This window comes from Aspergillus luchuensis, chromosome 7 (assembly GCF_016861625.1).
Source record: "Aspergillus luchuensis IFO 4308 DNA, chromosome 7, nearly complete sequence".
Taxonomy (NCBI): Eukaryota; Fungi; Ascomycota; class Eurotiomycetes; order Eurotiales; family Aspergillaceae; genus Aspergillus; species Aspergillus luchuensis.
Window position 1 is genome coordinate 366,224 of NC_054855.1, and position 15,038 is coordinate 381,261.

At 49.6% G+C, this 15,038-nt stretch overlaps 8 protein-coding genes across 8 annotated transcripts; 2 read left to right on the forward strand and 6 right to left on the reverse strand.

Annotated features, from left to right (window-relative positions):
* Positions 1 to 457: 457 nt before the first annotated feature.
* Positions 458 to 1,843, reverse strand: AKAW2_70156A (uncharacterized protein; the record flags this gene model as incomplete). Its single annotated transcript, XM_041682706.1, has 5 exons — positions 458 to 953; positions 1,011 to 1,153; positions 1,209 to 1,433; positions 1,492 to 1,596; positions 1,664 to 1,843. The coding sequence occupies 5 exons, from the start codon at positions 1,841 to 1,843 to the stop codon at positions 458 to 460; spliced, it is 1,149 nt and encodes a 382-aa protein (XP_041547040.1).
* Positions 1,844 to 3,149: 1,306 nt separating this feature from the next.
* Positions 3,150 to 3,927, reverse strand: AKAW2_70157A (uncharacterized protein; the record flags this gene model as incomplete). The annotated part of the gene is made up of 2 exons (XM_041682707.1): positions 3,150 to 3,584; positions 3,646 to 3,927. 2 exons carry the CDS (start codon positions 3,925 to 3,927, stop codon positions 3,150 to 3,152), a joined length of 717 nt encoding a protein of 238 aa, XP_041547041.1.
* Positions 3,928 to 4,523: 596 nt separating this feature from the next.
* On the reverse strand, positions 4,524 to 5,063 carry AKAW2_70158A (uncharacterized protein; the record flags this gene model as incomplete). The annotated part of the gene is made up of 4 exons (XM_041682708.1): positions 4,524 to 4,563; positions 4,616 to 4,729; positions 4,781 to 4,851; positions 4,902 to 5,063. 4 exons carry the CDS (start codon positions 5,061 to 5,063, stop codon positions 4,524 to 4,526), a joined length of 387 nt encoding a protein of 128 aa, XP_041547042.1.
* Positions 5,064 to 6,105: 1,042 nt separating this feature from the next.
* AKAW2_70159S (uncharacterized protein) lies at positions 6,106 to 6,542 on the forward strand (the record flags this gene model as incomplete). The annotated part of the gene is made up of 2 exons (XM_041682709.1): positions 6,106 to 6,200; positions 6,323 to 6,542. 2 exons carry the CDS (start codon positions 6,106 to 6,108, stop codon positions 6,540 to 6,542), a joined length of 315 nt encoding a protein of 104 aa, XP_041547043.1.
* A 182-nt stretch (positions 6,543 to 6,724) lies between these two features.
* Positions 6,725 to 8,660, reverse strand: AKAW2_70160A (putative transporter; the record flags this gene model as incomplete). Its single annotated transcript, XM_041682710.1, has 6 exons — positions 6,725 to 6,749; positions 6,806 to 6,889; positions 6,946 to 7,064; positions 7,115 to 7,958; positions 8,012 to 8,340; positions 8,394 to 8,660. 6 exons carry the CDS (start codon positions 8,658 to 8,660, stop codon positions 6,725 to 6,727), a joined length of 1,668 nt encoding a protein of 555 aa, XP_041547044.1.
* A 1,589-nt stretch (positions 8,661 to 10,249) lies between these two features.
* On the forward strand, positions 10,250 to 11,657 carry AKAW2_70161S (TauD/TfdA dioxygenase family protein; the record flags this gene model as incomplete). Its single annotated transcript, XM_041682712.1, has 6 exons — positions 10,250 to 10,455; positions 10,505 to 10,710; positions 10,764 to 11,218; positions 11,271 to 11,307; positions 11,358 to 11,491; positions 11,544 to 11,657. 6 exons carry the CDS (start codon positions 10,250 to 10,252, stop codon positions 11,655 to 11,657), a joined length of 1,152 nt encoding a protein of 383 aa, XP_041547045.1.
* Positions 11,658 to 11,905: 248 nt separating this feature from the next.
* Positions 11,906 to 12,298, reverse strand: AKAW2_70162A (uncharacterized protein; the record flags this gene model as incomplete). Its single annotated transcript, XM_041682713.1, has 1 exon — positions 11,906 to 12,298. One exon carries the CDS (start codon positions 12,296 to 12,298, stop codon positions 11,906 to 11,908), a length of 393 nt encoding a protein of 130 aa, XP_041547046.1.
* A 290-nt stretch (positions 12,299 to 12,588) lies between these two features.
* On the reverse strand, positions 12,589 to 14,436 carry AKAW2_70163A (HECT-type E3 ubiquitin transferase; the record flags this gene model as incomplete). The annotated part of the gene is made up of 3 exons (XM_041682714.1): positions 12,589 to 12,885; positions 12,950 to 13,258; positions 13,741 to 14,436. The coding sequence occupies 3 exons, from the start codon at positions 14,434 to 14,436 to the stop codon at positions 12,589 to 12,591; spliced, it is 1,302 nt and encodes a 433-aa protein (XP_041547047.1).
* Between the last annotated feature and the right edge of the window lie 602 nt (positions 14,437 to 15,038).

Below are 15,038 nucleotides of genomic sequence, written 5' to 3' on the forward strand. Positions count from 1 at the left end.
TGAGCGAACGCTGTCACTGAAAAAAACCTACTGATGTATTATAAACCTACTATTTCCATTCTCATGTGAAGTAATATCTACCTACCAAAATATACTACTCCATCTCTCAGATGTCGAATTTCATCTTACCATACTTCCTTCATGAAGAGGAACAAGTAACTTCGGAGAGTCCCAGAACTGCGCCCAGGATACCTTAGTATTATTGCCTCAGGCACCATAATAATAGACTTAATGCCTCAGGCCCCTCAGCCTCCAGTGCCGATGCATCCTCCAACAAGAACATATAAGACATAACATGATCAGAGCAATCGTGTTCGATAAATACTCACCGTCACTTATCATCAAGTTTTTCCCTGATAAAAGGCAATGCCTAGTAGAAAGCAGACCAGAAGTCGAATGTATGTCTACGACTTACGACCACCACCACCCCAACAAAAGAAAAGAACTTTTATATATACTATCTCGGCTCATGAGTAATAGTGACCTCGACATCTTTCTTAATAATCATCTTCGTGCTCTCCGAACTAGCAACGCTATCCCCATCCGTTCTTCGACTACATCCATCGGACACAGTAGCGTTGAAAATGCCAGCCGATTGTTCCGGCACGAAGGTCGGCTGCGAGTGTCGTGGGTTGTTCACGCTGTGACCGATCTCTTCCTGATTATCCATCGACTGCAAGGCGTAGCTCTGTGATTGTTTCGATACATCCCGGGCGTACTTGCCTGACTTGGATCTAGCGCTGCTGGTGCCGAGGGTGACTTCGCCTGCGTTGCCGTAGGTGACGCTGATGGCGCGCATGAAGGGGGCGAGGCAGAAAGAGGTGCATACGATGAGGGAGTAGTTCATGCCCATTTGGGTCCAGACGTAGCTGTCGATGATGTCTAGGGTTGGGTTCGTGGAGTAGGCATAGTTCTTGAGATGGTATAGATGTAGAGAGGTGAATATAATGAGACTAGCGTAGGTAATGGGGTCAGAAGGGTGGTGTTTGTGGGTGATGGGTACTGCTTACGGTAAACGAACGGCGAAAGAAGAGAGGACGATAATTTTTCGGGATGTTGGCATTTGCAGGCTTTTGACTAGGAAGATCGAGAATAGGAAGAGCATGAGCTCAATGATGCTGTCCGTTGCACCGATGTATTCCCATTTTTGGAACTGGTGAGGTGTGGTCAGTGTAACTGTAGGAATATGGGGCAAGAGGATTAATTACCAAACCAGTGCAGTGGTCTATGGGTCTTGCCCATGGTTTGTTCAATTCGCAGTTGACAAGGATGATCAGGACTGAAGAGAGAACCCAACAGATACTCAAGCCAAATATCGCGTAAAGAATGAAATGGTGGATACGCTGGGGAGTTAGCCGCGAGAGCATCCCAAGCACACAGCACTTGGACAGGAACGCGGTGATCAAGAACAAGGTATCTGTAGTAGCCATCGTCTGCATGGACATGATTCCTGATTAATTTGTGCCACTGTCCAGATTCTGAACAACGTACCCGCTGAACGTTCACGACCTGATCTGAAGAAAGAAGGCTTATAGATGTCCCGAACCCTTTGGCAGAGTTTGACATGACGAGTGAGGTCTGAATAATGGCGAAAGACTATCCATAACGCTGTAGTTAGTATCAATTTTGAAGTTGTATCACAGGAGACAACGTTGGAACTTACCGTAGCAACAAATAATAGGTAGTCATCTCGTCCAAACCCCGGGCTCAGTATTGTTCTGACATACACACGGATAGCCAAGCAGATCAATGTCATTATCAGGGCCAAAGTCCCAACAACAATGACAATGCCGGCATGGTGACTCTCGTCAATGACCACAAGAGGCTTCCCAGATGCCGTCATGACCGGGAGCCACCCAGAGGCTCAGCAAGCGATCGTGAGTCGCTTATCGTGCGGTGCCCTTTGGGAAATCAAGAGATCAGGTTAAGATCCCCTAATGCAGGATCTCCCAAATATAAAGACCGGTAGATAAACTGGCCTGTATGCAGGTTTTAGGTATGTTCCGAAGCGAACGCCATAGTGCCATCTCTTCCGGCTCAAGACTATGGTGGCCTGGTCAGATAGGTTATCAGGGATCTGACTCCAGTGTGCGAGTAATTGAGACCTATCATTGGCCAGAGTGATAGTACAAAAGGCTCAGCTAGAGCTCCTGGAAGGATTTGTGGTCCAGCCTCATATAATGGCCAGTTGAGAAACGAACGGTGCTTGTTTATAACGGCTGATGTTCGGAATCCAAAGCCCCTGTAGCGTTGCGAGTAGCTAAACCCGACCCTTTACAAAGAAAAGTTAATAACGGAGAAGGAAGCACTTGCAGGGATCATACTACCCTAGAGTTTAGTATGATTGTAACACGCAATCGTGTCGCATCCGTCTCAAACCATGGCAGACTAGCTACCCCTTAGCCTGACTAGACTGCCACTATCCGTGCTAGTGTTTATACCGAGTGTTCTTTCGAAGAAGCTGAACATGATTTCATTGTGACCAGTGCAAAGGAAAGGTGCTGGCCTTGGGGATATAACAGCTCAAGATCACTAACAAGCTTGCTGCCTGGCTTCATAAACGTAGTGCTCATTGGCGTGATACCAAACAGGAGCGGGCATCCTTCCGGATCCACAAGGAACGCTCCGGGGAATGTGTCCGCAGCGGCGTTCCCGTTGATCGTCGGGGGACTTGCCCGGATCAGTTAGGGTTCGTGAGAGAAGCGCTGGTAAGCTTCCGGTGTTGTTCCGGTGGGCCGTGGCGGGATCATCTGGCGAACAAGATCCGGCCGGGCCATCGCCGAGATATATGAAATTGAGATTAGAATCCAGATGTAATCAGAACCTGTCATTTGAGTTTTGTAGTATTACCAGCGGTTGAATCAAACCATACGGTAGAAAGAAAACTTTTCGATTTCAACCCCACTGTGGGCAGAAGTCAGGAAGGAATAGCATCCTGGCCATACTCCATACTACTCGCCAATAAACGTAGTTCGGGCTCCATTACGCCAGCGACGAATGCGCAGGCACTTGCGACACTGATGCAGGCGATAGGCCGGTGCGGTGGAGACCGCCAACGTCGACCTGTTACTGCGCCAGGATCATGAAAACGGAAAGAGGTGGCGTGTCCATGCAGCAGCAATAACGACTCCAACCGATGAACGGCCAAATCAGATTTCGCGCTTGACCAGGGCCACGGGCGGCACATAAGTTTTCCGCCCGTACAATGCATAGTAGATGATGGAAAAAATCAACATGCCGCCATACATGAGTGAGCTCCAGTTCATGTTCTCGGGATCCACAGTCGAGTAAAGGGGGAACATAACGAAAACGAACTCCGGGATGAGGAAAGCCAGGGCCCCGAGGTTTACCCAAAGTCCCCATCGGCCTAGTGACCACCGATGTGGGGGTAATGGTTCCCCGCGAATTCTTTTCCATGCGACACAGGAAACAGTGACGATGTAGGAATTCAACAATGCTCCGACAGTGAGGGTAATCAATGCATCCAGGGCGACAGTCGAGCCGATGTTGATGAGTGATAGCAGCATCGTAAGTACGAGGGACACCAGAACAGCGTTGAGGGGGATGTTCCAATTGGGATTGACCTGTTGCCCATCAGTACTGGTATATTAAAGCTGAAACTAATCAAGAAGTGGGAACCCTTACATGACCGAAAAAGCTAGCCAGTGGGACGCCCCCATCACGGGCGAATGACCAAAGTTGACGCGACGCAGTAGCGACCTCAGTAATAACACTGGCAATAAGCGACATGGTCACAATTGCAGTCATTGCGTTTGTAGCTGCGTAGCTTTTGGTGGCGTTGAAAAAGACCTGAATGAAAGGATACCCAGTAGCGGAGTCGAGGACCTCATCCACGTCACCTAAGGTGAAACACAATGTGACCATAACGACAAAGGCCAAGACCCCGTTCAAGGAGCACGCCGCCATGATAGCTTTGGGGAGGGTCGTGGAAGCGTCTCGAACTTCCTCGGCTGCGTACTGTATTAGCATGTCTAAATGATCGAGCCAGAGCCTTTACTCACACATATGGACAGTGCAGTCGTAGCCAATCATGGCAGTAATAGCAGTGATTAGACCAACCATCGTTGCAGTGCCATTGCTATTCCAATCGCCCCCGTTTGTAAACTGGGTGAAAACTGACTTTGCATCCTTGATGGGTGCCAAAACCCACAAGGGTATAATCACAATGAAGAACCCAGCCACGTGGAGGATCAAGATAAAGGCTTCAACGAGAGGGAGCTTCTTGGCGAGGAAGGTGTTGAAGAGAACGGAGAAAAGGGTGATGGCGATTGTAATGAGAGTACCGTGCCACCGCTCAGAAACATAATCTGGGTAATTGAGGATAACTAGTCCTTGAATGATGGTACCTGCCAGGAATGCAATTGACACAATTGCGCATTCCCAGCCCGTGGCACAGAGCCATCCTAGGTGCGACCGGGCTTGTTAGGCTCAGCCATCCTCAGCGGGTAGCTATACATACCAGTGATATAACTCAAGAACTTCTGGTACTTCCTCGGTGCAAACTATGATACCCAGTGATACTGGCCACCAGCAGTGGGTGCCCTATTGAACGATCAGCTGGTGTACAGTTTCATGATGAAGTGCGTGCACTCACATGGAAGCCATCTCCGCCAAACTGGCGAACAGAAGCAACACACCAACCGAAACCACGACAAATCCCCAGATGAAGCCAGCAGTGCCACCATCAACCAGAGGCGAGCTCATCATGCTGTCCCAGTATCAGCATCATCAAAAAGTCCTAGAAAATAGTATGACTTACGTCAACATGACCTCCCATGAAGCAATTAGAGTACATCCAAAGGCGACGATTGAAATGAACCGAAAATTTCTCTGGGAACACCATTAGAAAAAGTCTATAACTGAGTAGACAGATAGCGAACCCTGAGAACTTGTTCCTTTCCCAAAGCCTGCATATCCCTTTGGTCGGCCATAGTGCCGATATACTTTTGAGCGACATGACCTTTGGCAAGCCCTTCATCGGCGAATACAGTGGAAATATTATTTCCACCCTTGGTGGTTGTGAGTTCAATATTGTCCGGCATTTCTTCGACGTCCTCTGTCTCTCCTTCGGGGTTTGATTCTTGCAAAGAACTGGCACGGATTTCAAGACGAGGGACGAGTGCTATATTTCAATCTAATCACTCGAGGCCCTGCATCATGCATCCGGACTAGCCAACCCACCAATTCCTGACGAGTTCCCAGAAGGGAAACTCTGCCCTTCATCTCAGTCATCGACAGGGGGTAGGGTGGCCTAGAAGCCATCGAGGCGGGTGAGAAGCTTCAGTAGCCAGATACAGCTGGCTCTAATTCGCCTTGGGTTGGCCGCGATAAGAGGAGCTTCATCAAATCCTGGGTGTTCCACTATCAAGCTTGACCCACCTGGCGTTCTGGAGCTAAGGCGTTGGCGTGGGCTAAGTGGACTAGCGTTAATCTAACGCCCTCGGGGGAGAACCGCGCCATACCATTCCATGTCGCTTGCAGTAGCATTTCGTCCGGGTATAGACTTTTCTCCGACTGTTTCAGCCTTACTAAGGCTTTTGCGTAAGAAGCCATGTCTCGGTGAGGTAAGGCTTGTCCTTTGGAAAGCTTCATTTAAAGATCTGTCGGACCCCAGTCGTTGCTTTGCTGATGGTGTATCTTGTTGTCAGTCGCTTCTCGGGCGCCTGCCACTAAAAAGTGACGAGGGACTCGTGTATTGTAACAGAAAAATTGGGTCTTCTTTTGTTTCAGCAAAAGTAAAATCTTTACTGGTGTTAGATTAAAGAGAATACCCTGGGATTGACACTTTCAATGGCGCAGTTGGCCATTACTACGTTGGTCAATGCGTCTAGAACGCATAGTGGCAGTCGTGAATCTACTCAGTAATATATCCAGCCAAGGAAGCACCATCGACAAATAGAATCAACATGACACTCCCTCCACGTGACCGTCAACAAGCATCTCATCTGCCATGAATTACTAATCCCAACGACGTCATCGCTGTCTATTCCCCGCATCACCAACACTTCTATACAGCTTCCAGAATATCTATCTGCCTTCAAAATTATCCTCGTATAACCGGGTTGTGTTAGTCGAAGAAGCACAATGGTGGAAACATACCCCATTGGTACACGCAAAGAATGCGAACGTCTCGTCAAGGACTGGGGCTTCAAGCACGTCTTTACTTGGGCGGACGGAAGGTGAGTTGACAGAAACCATGGATGCTGTACTATGTACTTTTTAGGGTCTCTTCATCTATGTCATTATTTTGTGCATTGATATTATCATAGTTTCAGTCCTCGTGGAGCTAATACTGTCCTAGCAATGCTCATTATCCACCTCACTCCCATGGTGGTGTCACAACGCATCTAATACGCCAAGGGAGTCTGACAATCACCTACCCGGATGATAACGCCAAGTTGCATAATGGGGAGGTGAAAAAGGAGACGTTCGGTGTCGGTGCACGACTGGATGTTCCGGCGGGCAAGTTGCATGAGGTGTGGATTGGAGACAGTGGATGCGAGTACGTTATTGGGGAATAGGCATGAGGCTCGTCCCTTACGGTTTATGATCACTTGAGCGATGTGTTGTATTATGAATTTGCTCTATCGTCTAATCTATAGACTTCAGGGTATCCCGCAGGCCGTCCACCATTTTTCCATATATGCAGTTTGGCATCTACTTTTTTAGTTGTATATTATAATCAATCATTAATCGTGCTCATCTAGTGAGTAAATCGGAAATCGAGTCTGCAAGGCGATCAATTAGACGGATTATCAGGCAATCTTGCCGAAGGGAGACTCACCGCTTGTTTCCAAGATCCTTATTAGCTTCCAGATATTCCTCCCTCTCTTCGCTGGACATGGCATTCCAACGAGCAGCGTTGTACCTAGCCAGCACAGTTAGCATTGTAGTCGTTACTATCGGAGAATTGGTGAGCCATACTTGTTGCGCCAGATGTAATAGAACTTGGCCCCAATGAATAAAGCCATGCTGAACACAGAGATGGCAATCAGAACCTTATTACCCACACGGTAGTAAGGCTTATCTTTGTCTTGGTAGATCTGCAAGGGGGTTAGTAGTGAAGAATAGTGCGGGGTAGTATCTCACTGACCTGACTAGCAATGATACTAGAGGCCTGAACCATCATGTTGTATACCGCGCTTGCAACAGTGCGTGTACGGACCGAGCCCGCGTTTCTGGAAGTCATGGCCACGATGATTGCGTGCACGTAAGGGGCTCCAATCAAGAGAGCATTGATGATCCACCGCGCCCATGCACTGGCTCCATCTGGCAGGACTTCAAGCGCGATGAGCAAGACCAAACACCAAAATTCAGAGACGACGCCGAGAAGTAGACGCTGGTTGAAGCGTTCTGAAATCCATGTCCAGAACAGTAGGTTGATAATGAAGATGACATATGCGGGGATGGTCAGGAGGTTCGTTTCAAAGGTGCCGAATCCAAGCGACTTCAACTCCAGGGTAATGTAGTTGGTAGCAGGTGTGTTGGGAATCATCCAGGTCAGACCAAGCAGATAGATGGGCCACATGTCGTAGTCGCACAGAGCATGCCAAAGCATCTTCGGTGTGACCGCCTGACGGTTGTGCATGCTTCCCTTACTGGGATCGTCACGAAGTACACGGTTGACAAGGATCTTCTCCTCGCGCTCGTTGAACCAACCATCTTTACCGCGGAGACCGCCCTTAGTCTGGGTGGGAGATGCAGGCATCCAGAACGCGGCGATGATCCCGATGGTTCCTGTAATAAGACCCTCAAAAGCGAACAAATAGCGCCATCCTCCAGTATAACCGCCAGAGCCGTGGATGTGGAGGAAGCCGAACGCCAGAAAAGCGCCGACGATCGATGTAGCTTCGTAAGAAACCCAGAAGTAACTCAATCGTTGCGGCAGCTCTTTGGACTTGTAGAAGAAGGACAAGAAGAGGATAGTGTCGGCAATACTAGAATATGTTAGGAGGATTATTCCCAGGTAGTAAGGTGTAGGAAGACTTACAATCCTCCCTCCAGGAGGCCGAGAAGCGCTCTGCAGGCGAAGTATCCGGCCCTGTTCTTGAGAAAGGCCTGGAATGCGGCGACGAAACTCCAGGCGATCATTTGAATGGGAATCCAGCGGTCTGGACCGACCTTCTTAGACAGTAACTGCGAAGGAAGCTCGGCAAAGAGGAAAGTGAGGTAGAAAATTGTCTGTCCGTTGTTGTAATCGTTCGTGGTCATTCCGAGGTCCCCCAGCATGCTGTCCGAGTTTGCTTGCACAATGTTGCCTCTGTCAAGCTGAAGTGCGAAAAATGTAACGCATGCGAAAGTACAAACTCGGATGTCAATCTGTTGCGATCAGCTATGGTTTAGCAGATAGGCTTGGATGATATGGTAGTTACCTTCCTGATTAGTGCCTTTTCTTCCTCTTCCGTCCATTCGAAGTATGGATCCCAGCGATGCGCGCTCTCATACTCAGGAATCGGCTTGTAAAACCTAGGGTCTTCCGTCGTATCGAAGGCGCAGTCAGTCACCTTTGCGACTCTGTGTTCCGAGTCCGTAAGTGAGGATGACGATGCCGATGATGTCGAGACATCAGGGTTCTTCTTGGTGTCCTCATTTGCGGAGGCCGTGTCCGCAGGGACTTCCTTGACACCGTCTGTGGTCATCTCGCCTGTATAGCAAGCTGGTGAGAGGCAGAATAACAGTGAAGGACCAGCTTCGGGTGGTTGAGTTCAAGAAATAATCAGCGACCTCAGGGGACATCGGGCCTTTTTGACGTTTCCATCAGCGATAAACAGGCGTCGAACTCCATCACGCAATTTTTTGTTAAACTGTCAGCACGATGTACTAGTTGTTAGCACGAGAGCTGTGGGTAGCTATACGTAGCCAACCGTCGCATGAGTGGGTAAGGTTCAGGCAACCTAGAACGTTGAGCGCATCGATGTGCGACATGAAATGGTTGGCGGAATGGGGCCAACGTCAACTACGGCCGAGAAGTGCCTAAAGACTGATCTTCCATGATTCAAGGGCCGCAGAATCTGATATGGCTTTACTTGCCGAAGTGCTTGATAGTGCGGGAGACTTGACCGATCTTGCGCAAAAGTCCCGGCAGGGGATGAAATCACGCAAGGGGAGCATAACTGACGTTATGAGGAACAAGTAAGGTTAAGCGGACAAGTGCCGGGCCTGAGATTAGCGGCTGCTCCAGATCTCCGCAGCTGATGGCAGAGGATCCAATAATAACTGAGAGATTGTATCAAGTTCGCCAGACCTGCGATGTCACCATCGCATTGGCTTATGATGATATGCTAGGGGCTTGACATCGCAACATTGGATTTATTGCTGATTGGGAAGGATAAGCCGCTTATGGTGGGGGAATCTGATACGAATGGTGTGTTAATCAAGTTTTTTTCTCTTATGGTCTCCAAAGGTTCATGGTGAGCATTCAAAATGTGGTAGATGCTGACTTTGATGCGATTCATCGCGACAAGACAACAGTACCAGTACCACCTCACAATATGCGCAGCCAACGCAGTAAAGAAATTTTTCAAATAAATCTGACCCAGATCAAAATACAATAAAATCTTGGAGACAAAGGCTTAGGCGGGGTATGAGTCTGGATTGCACGTCGCCTTGCCGGCGAGCTTAATTAGGGCGAGTTGCGCGAAGCAACAGCACTATCACGCCATGCTTGGCCCGCATTTGCTAGCAGCAACCACCTCCTCTTCTCTTCCTCCCATGCACTACATAGACTGCATTAAATGCAGCACACCCTCGACGCGAAGAGTACAGGAACCTATGTTGGATTTAAATGGACTTTAATGATCATGTCCGCAGGATATCCAAAAATAGTCAAGGGCATCCTCCTAGCCATTCATAGATCTGGTTGGCTGCAGCCATGGCTCGGTTCGAGTGAAACGATGATTGATAACCACAGCACTGACTTCTTAACTTTCTTGCATTATCATTGCACCATTGACATGCCCGATCGGCGAGTCATGCTGGCTTACACGACCTTCCCGTGGCTCGCGTAACTCCTTGTCCAAGTTCCCAGCATATCCGACTGCAGTATCTCCGTGATACCTGACAGCCGGAAAATGGCGTCAATCCATACCCCGCAGGGATTGCGTGACAAAAGACGGATATTCGGAATGAGAGCAGAATATATATGGTTGCTGTTCTCTCTGCAGGATGCTTTCTAGATATCACCACAAAAACAGCACAGCTGTCATAGTTGCACCTGCAGACATCCAACATGGCCCCATCTCTGGTTGAAGAAACCCCTCTGTCGCTTCGGGCGGCACCTAAGACTACGCTTAAGACCGATGCTGGCTTTAATAAGGAGAACGTGATTGGCTATGGAGAGGCTTACAAGCATGAGAACGAGCTGAAGGGAACTGAGAAGCAGCCACCAGCTTCTTTCCCCAACTATCTTCCTGTCTGGGACAACGAAACAGAAAGGTAACTTACACTATCCATAGATCTATTCCCATCACACTGACAACCATAGATACCCTCCCCTTCAGCCCTTCGAGCACTACGACCACGGAAAGGATGCCGACCCGACCTTCCCTGACCTCCTACCCAAGGACAAAGCCGAAGTAGACGACATTACACCGACCATTGGCACCGAAGTCCGCGGCGTCCAGCTGAGCCAACTGACCAAGGAAGGAAAAGACCAGCTGGCTTTGTACGTAGCTCAGCGAAAGGTCGTTGGTAAGATCCCCTTCTCCAAGACGAGAAGACTTCCCATTAACAAACCCTATTAGCATTCCGCGACCAAGACTTCGCACACCTGCCCATCGAGAAAGCCCTAGAATTCGGTGGCTACTTTGGCAGACATCACATCCACCAGACCTCTGGAGCACCCAAGGGCTTTCCGGAGATTCATCTCGTGCACAGAGGTGCCGATGACAGAAGCGGAGCTGAATTCCTATCCCAACGCACCAACACCATCACTTGGCACTCGGACGTGACCTTCGAGAAGCAGCCCCCTGGCACGACCTTCCTGTACATCCTGGACGGGCCATCAAGCGGTGGAGACACTCTCTTCGCCGACATGGCACAGGCATACAGACGTCTCTCGCCTGAGTTCCGTAAGAGACTTCACGGGCTGAAGGCAGTTCACTCCGGCATTGAGCAGGTCAACAACAGTCTGAACAAGGGTGGTATTGCTCGACGGGATCCGATTACTTCTGAACACCCCATTGTCAGGACTCACCCGGTATGCACAACCCGAAACCGTTCCAAAATCTTGATCTAATAGTCTCATCCAGGTGACCGGAGAAAAAGCCCTCTTCGTGAATCCCCAATGTAAGTACCAGTATCATCTCACCCCTACTCTATGATACTAAGAAGCCCAGTCACCCGCTACATCGTCGGCTACAAGAAGGAAGAGTCCGACTACCTTCTCAAGTTCCTGTACGACCACATTGCTCTCTCCCAGGATCTCCAGACGCGGGTGAGATGGCGTCCTGGAACTGTGGTCGTTTGGGACGTAAGTCTACCCTCCCCACCTACTCGACAACTCTAAAGACTAACGAGTGTAGAACCGCGTTGTTACCCACTCTGCCCTCTTCGACTGGGAAGACGGCCAGAGACGACACCATGCGAGAATCACTCCGCAGGCGGAAGCGCCATATGAGACGCCGTTTGAGGGTTAGCCGCACGGTCTCGACAGTTTCTACTAATGAAGTGCACGATGGCAGCGGGACTGGCCTAGATATGAATTACAGTACAGAGCATGAATTAAGCAGATTATCAACTGTGTGCAGCCGTCAGGACATTTCCACACTAGGAATATTTATAGCAGCGCTTGGCAACACCAAGAGAAGCTTGAACCCACCGCTTCACCACCCAGCAATAAGAACCTCATCACGAATCAGCACCCAATTCACCTCCCAAACCCCTCTCATCTCCCAGAGAAGGAAGCAGACTTCGTAGAACCCCCGACACCACTAGCACCAGACACAGACGCAGACCCAGCATCCCCAGGCGGATAAATCCTAATAGCCGGCGCCCTACCAGTCCCAGGCCCCATCCCCGTCCCAGTTCCAGTCCCTTGGGGAATAGCCATCACATCCTCAAGGTGCACCGCCTCAGACCGTGCATGCATCCCATGGCCAATGTCCTCTTCAGAACGGTTATCCGCGGTAGACCGGTTATCATGATTGTGAGCAGTAGCATCTGCTGATCTAGTTGAAAGTGCCAGCGGAGCATGTTCGAGATGTTCCCAAGTGACGGTGTTGTTTTCGTCGGAGGTGGTAGTGGAGGGGGATCGAGGTTGGGGTGTTATTGGGGGCATTGTTTGTTGTGTCTGTGTGTAGACAGTGAGATTATAGGATTGTAGAGTGTGGATTGATAGTGGTAGGTTTGGAGGGTGTATCTATGAACTCAGTATTCGGTCAGTATAACGTACAATCCAAACAGGAAACCTATCTAGATAGGATTTTTTTACCTGCAAGTACACTATCACCACTCAGACGTGAGTTCAGAATCTCTCTCAACTCTTACTCCTGTAGGTACCAAGGTAAGTGTTCCCTCCATTCACTATCCCCAACCCAAACAGGAAGGAACAAACAGAAAGAAATACTACTACCTCCTCTCAAACCTCCACAACAACCCCACCCTCCACTCCCGAAACACCCTCGCCGAAGCCGGCAACATGCCATTCCTCTCCTCCAACACGCCCACCAACTCCCTATACGCATCCTCCCCAGGAAGTCTCACCTCCTCAATAGCCAACGACTGACTTCCCTTGCCCGCCTCGGGGTGCAACACCTCCTCGACATTATCGATATGCTGGTAGAATACCTTCATGGCGAGTTGGGCCGCCGTGCTGTGTGATGCGCTGGTCGTGGAGTATCGGAGGGAGGGGTTGAAGGGCCATATCTATACCTTTTATATTAGCATTTGAGAGAATCTAAAGATGGGGATGGGTATGGGTCAGGTTTACGAGTAATCCTTCTTTAGCTCCGCAGTGGATGACGAATCGGCGGTAGCTTTCGCGTTCGATGAGTTCGAGGAGTTGTGCGGTGAGAATTGTTTCCGGGGGGTGGGATTCCCAGGTCTCCTCTGGAGGGTTGTGTTGGGAGGATGAGGATGAAGGGGTATTGGCCGACAGGCTGGTTTTGAAGAGTCGGTAGCCGTTGGCGATGGGGTCGGGGAGGCCGAGTTGGGTGGTGCAGGACTTGCAGGTTAGGATTGTTTGTTCTGGCTCTGGTTCTGTGTCTGGTTGGGTTGGTGTTGAGTCTTTGGATGGGACCTATGAGGAGGGCATTAGCCTGTGGAAGATATAGGTATGTGGTATAAGGTATAACACGCTTGATTTTATCTACATGCATTATCTTGAGCCTACGCTAACTGGTATAGAGACGATAGATGTACCTCTGCATAATCGCGTCGACTCCATCACTCTGGACCAAGACAACGGAGAAACAGCGAGGCGCAGTCCTGATCACAGCACCAGAGCACCCAAGCTACACTGACCCATGCTGAGACGACCACGGGATGAAATCCATCTGCGAGAGAGGATATCTATCCCGCAGCACCCCAGCACCAGCCACTGCACTTGTTCATGCCGGGCCATACAGACCGACCAAGACTCTGTAGTTATAGGGCAATTGTATCGAAGGCCTCATCATTGACTGAAAAGGTCTCCTTCTTGTTGCCCATATCCCACCCTCTATTACAAAACCATACCCCGAATAGTGTAACCCAGAAACACATAAACATAAAATCCCTTACCTTTGATTCCGCAACACCAAGACAATCCACCCCCTTCACCAAAAAGCTCGTCACATCCACCAACACCGCCCCCTCGACTGCAACAAGCTGATTACCAGCCCCATACCCCTTCACCACGGCATTAGGATCCTCCCCACCTTCGTTTTTCTCCTCCTCCGGCGGATCCGGTTTATGACAGTGCCAGAAATCCATCATCTCAGCCCAATTCCCACTGGGAAGGTCTTTCCACACTTTCCCCTCATTAAGGATAGGGCTATGGCACTTGACGCACCGTAGGCGTGTATGCGCGGACATGTCCGTCGCTGTCCAGGGAATGAACCCGTCATTTAGGGTTGTTTCATCCTTGTGCAGGGACGTGTCATTGTCGTCTACTTGCATGCGGAAGGAGTATTCGCTTCCGCTTTGTGTGGAAGGTGGCTGTTGTTGGAGGATGCGTCTGGAGGATTCGCTGACGCGCGCGGGGAGTTTGATTGTTTCTGAGGTTGGGGTAGGATCATCTTGGTTGGTGTTGGTGGGGACTGTTACGGTGACAGCGCGGCGCGAGTCTGAAAGAGTGATTTGCAGGTCAGAGCGGGGGGTGTTTGGGGGAACTGAGATGTAGAGGGTTAGTTGCCGGATGTTGGGGAGGAGTTCGGCGTGTAGGTGGAGGGATGGAGTTTGGTTGGGTTGTGGTTCATCTTGTGACAATTGTGACATTGCAGTTTAAGTCCCTGTTACTGTGTTTAGTACCTAGTTAGTCTGACTAGCACTGGTGTCCTCTGTGTTGGATATTGTTTGTCTGTTTGAGAGAAAATCATACATGAAGATGAAGAGGACCGCGGAGGTGGGGATGCAAAGGAGACAAACTGAACGCGCGCTCACGTGAGTGCTAGTCTACAGTTCATGCCTTAGGCAGAAAGGGAACTATATGTCACATGCTCCATAGTGAGGGTGGTTTTTCTCCACACATTCCCGAGAACTACATTGGTCCATCTAACTAGATTGATTCAATACTAGAAGGGACTTTCTAGAAATGCCTTCTGGAGCCAAGGTGGAGAGCCATATCGCATGGTTGAAAGTCCTTCTAAGTAGCCAGTGATTCCTAATTATTTCAACCCTAGGAGATGTTATTAGAGGTGGATTGGACGCCGAAGGATGTTGGTGGGAATAACTGTCTGCATCCCCTTCGTCTACCACATGGGTGAGAGACGTAGGAGGGAAATGATCTGTATACATGATGCTGGTTCCCGGGGGTACGACAATCGTTGTTCGATGCCATCCACCTCTTTTCTATTCTTACTAATATTCAATTAGTAGGT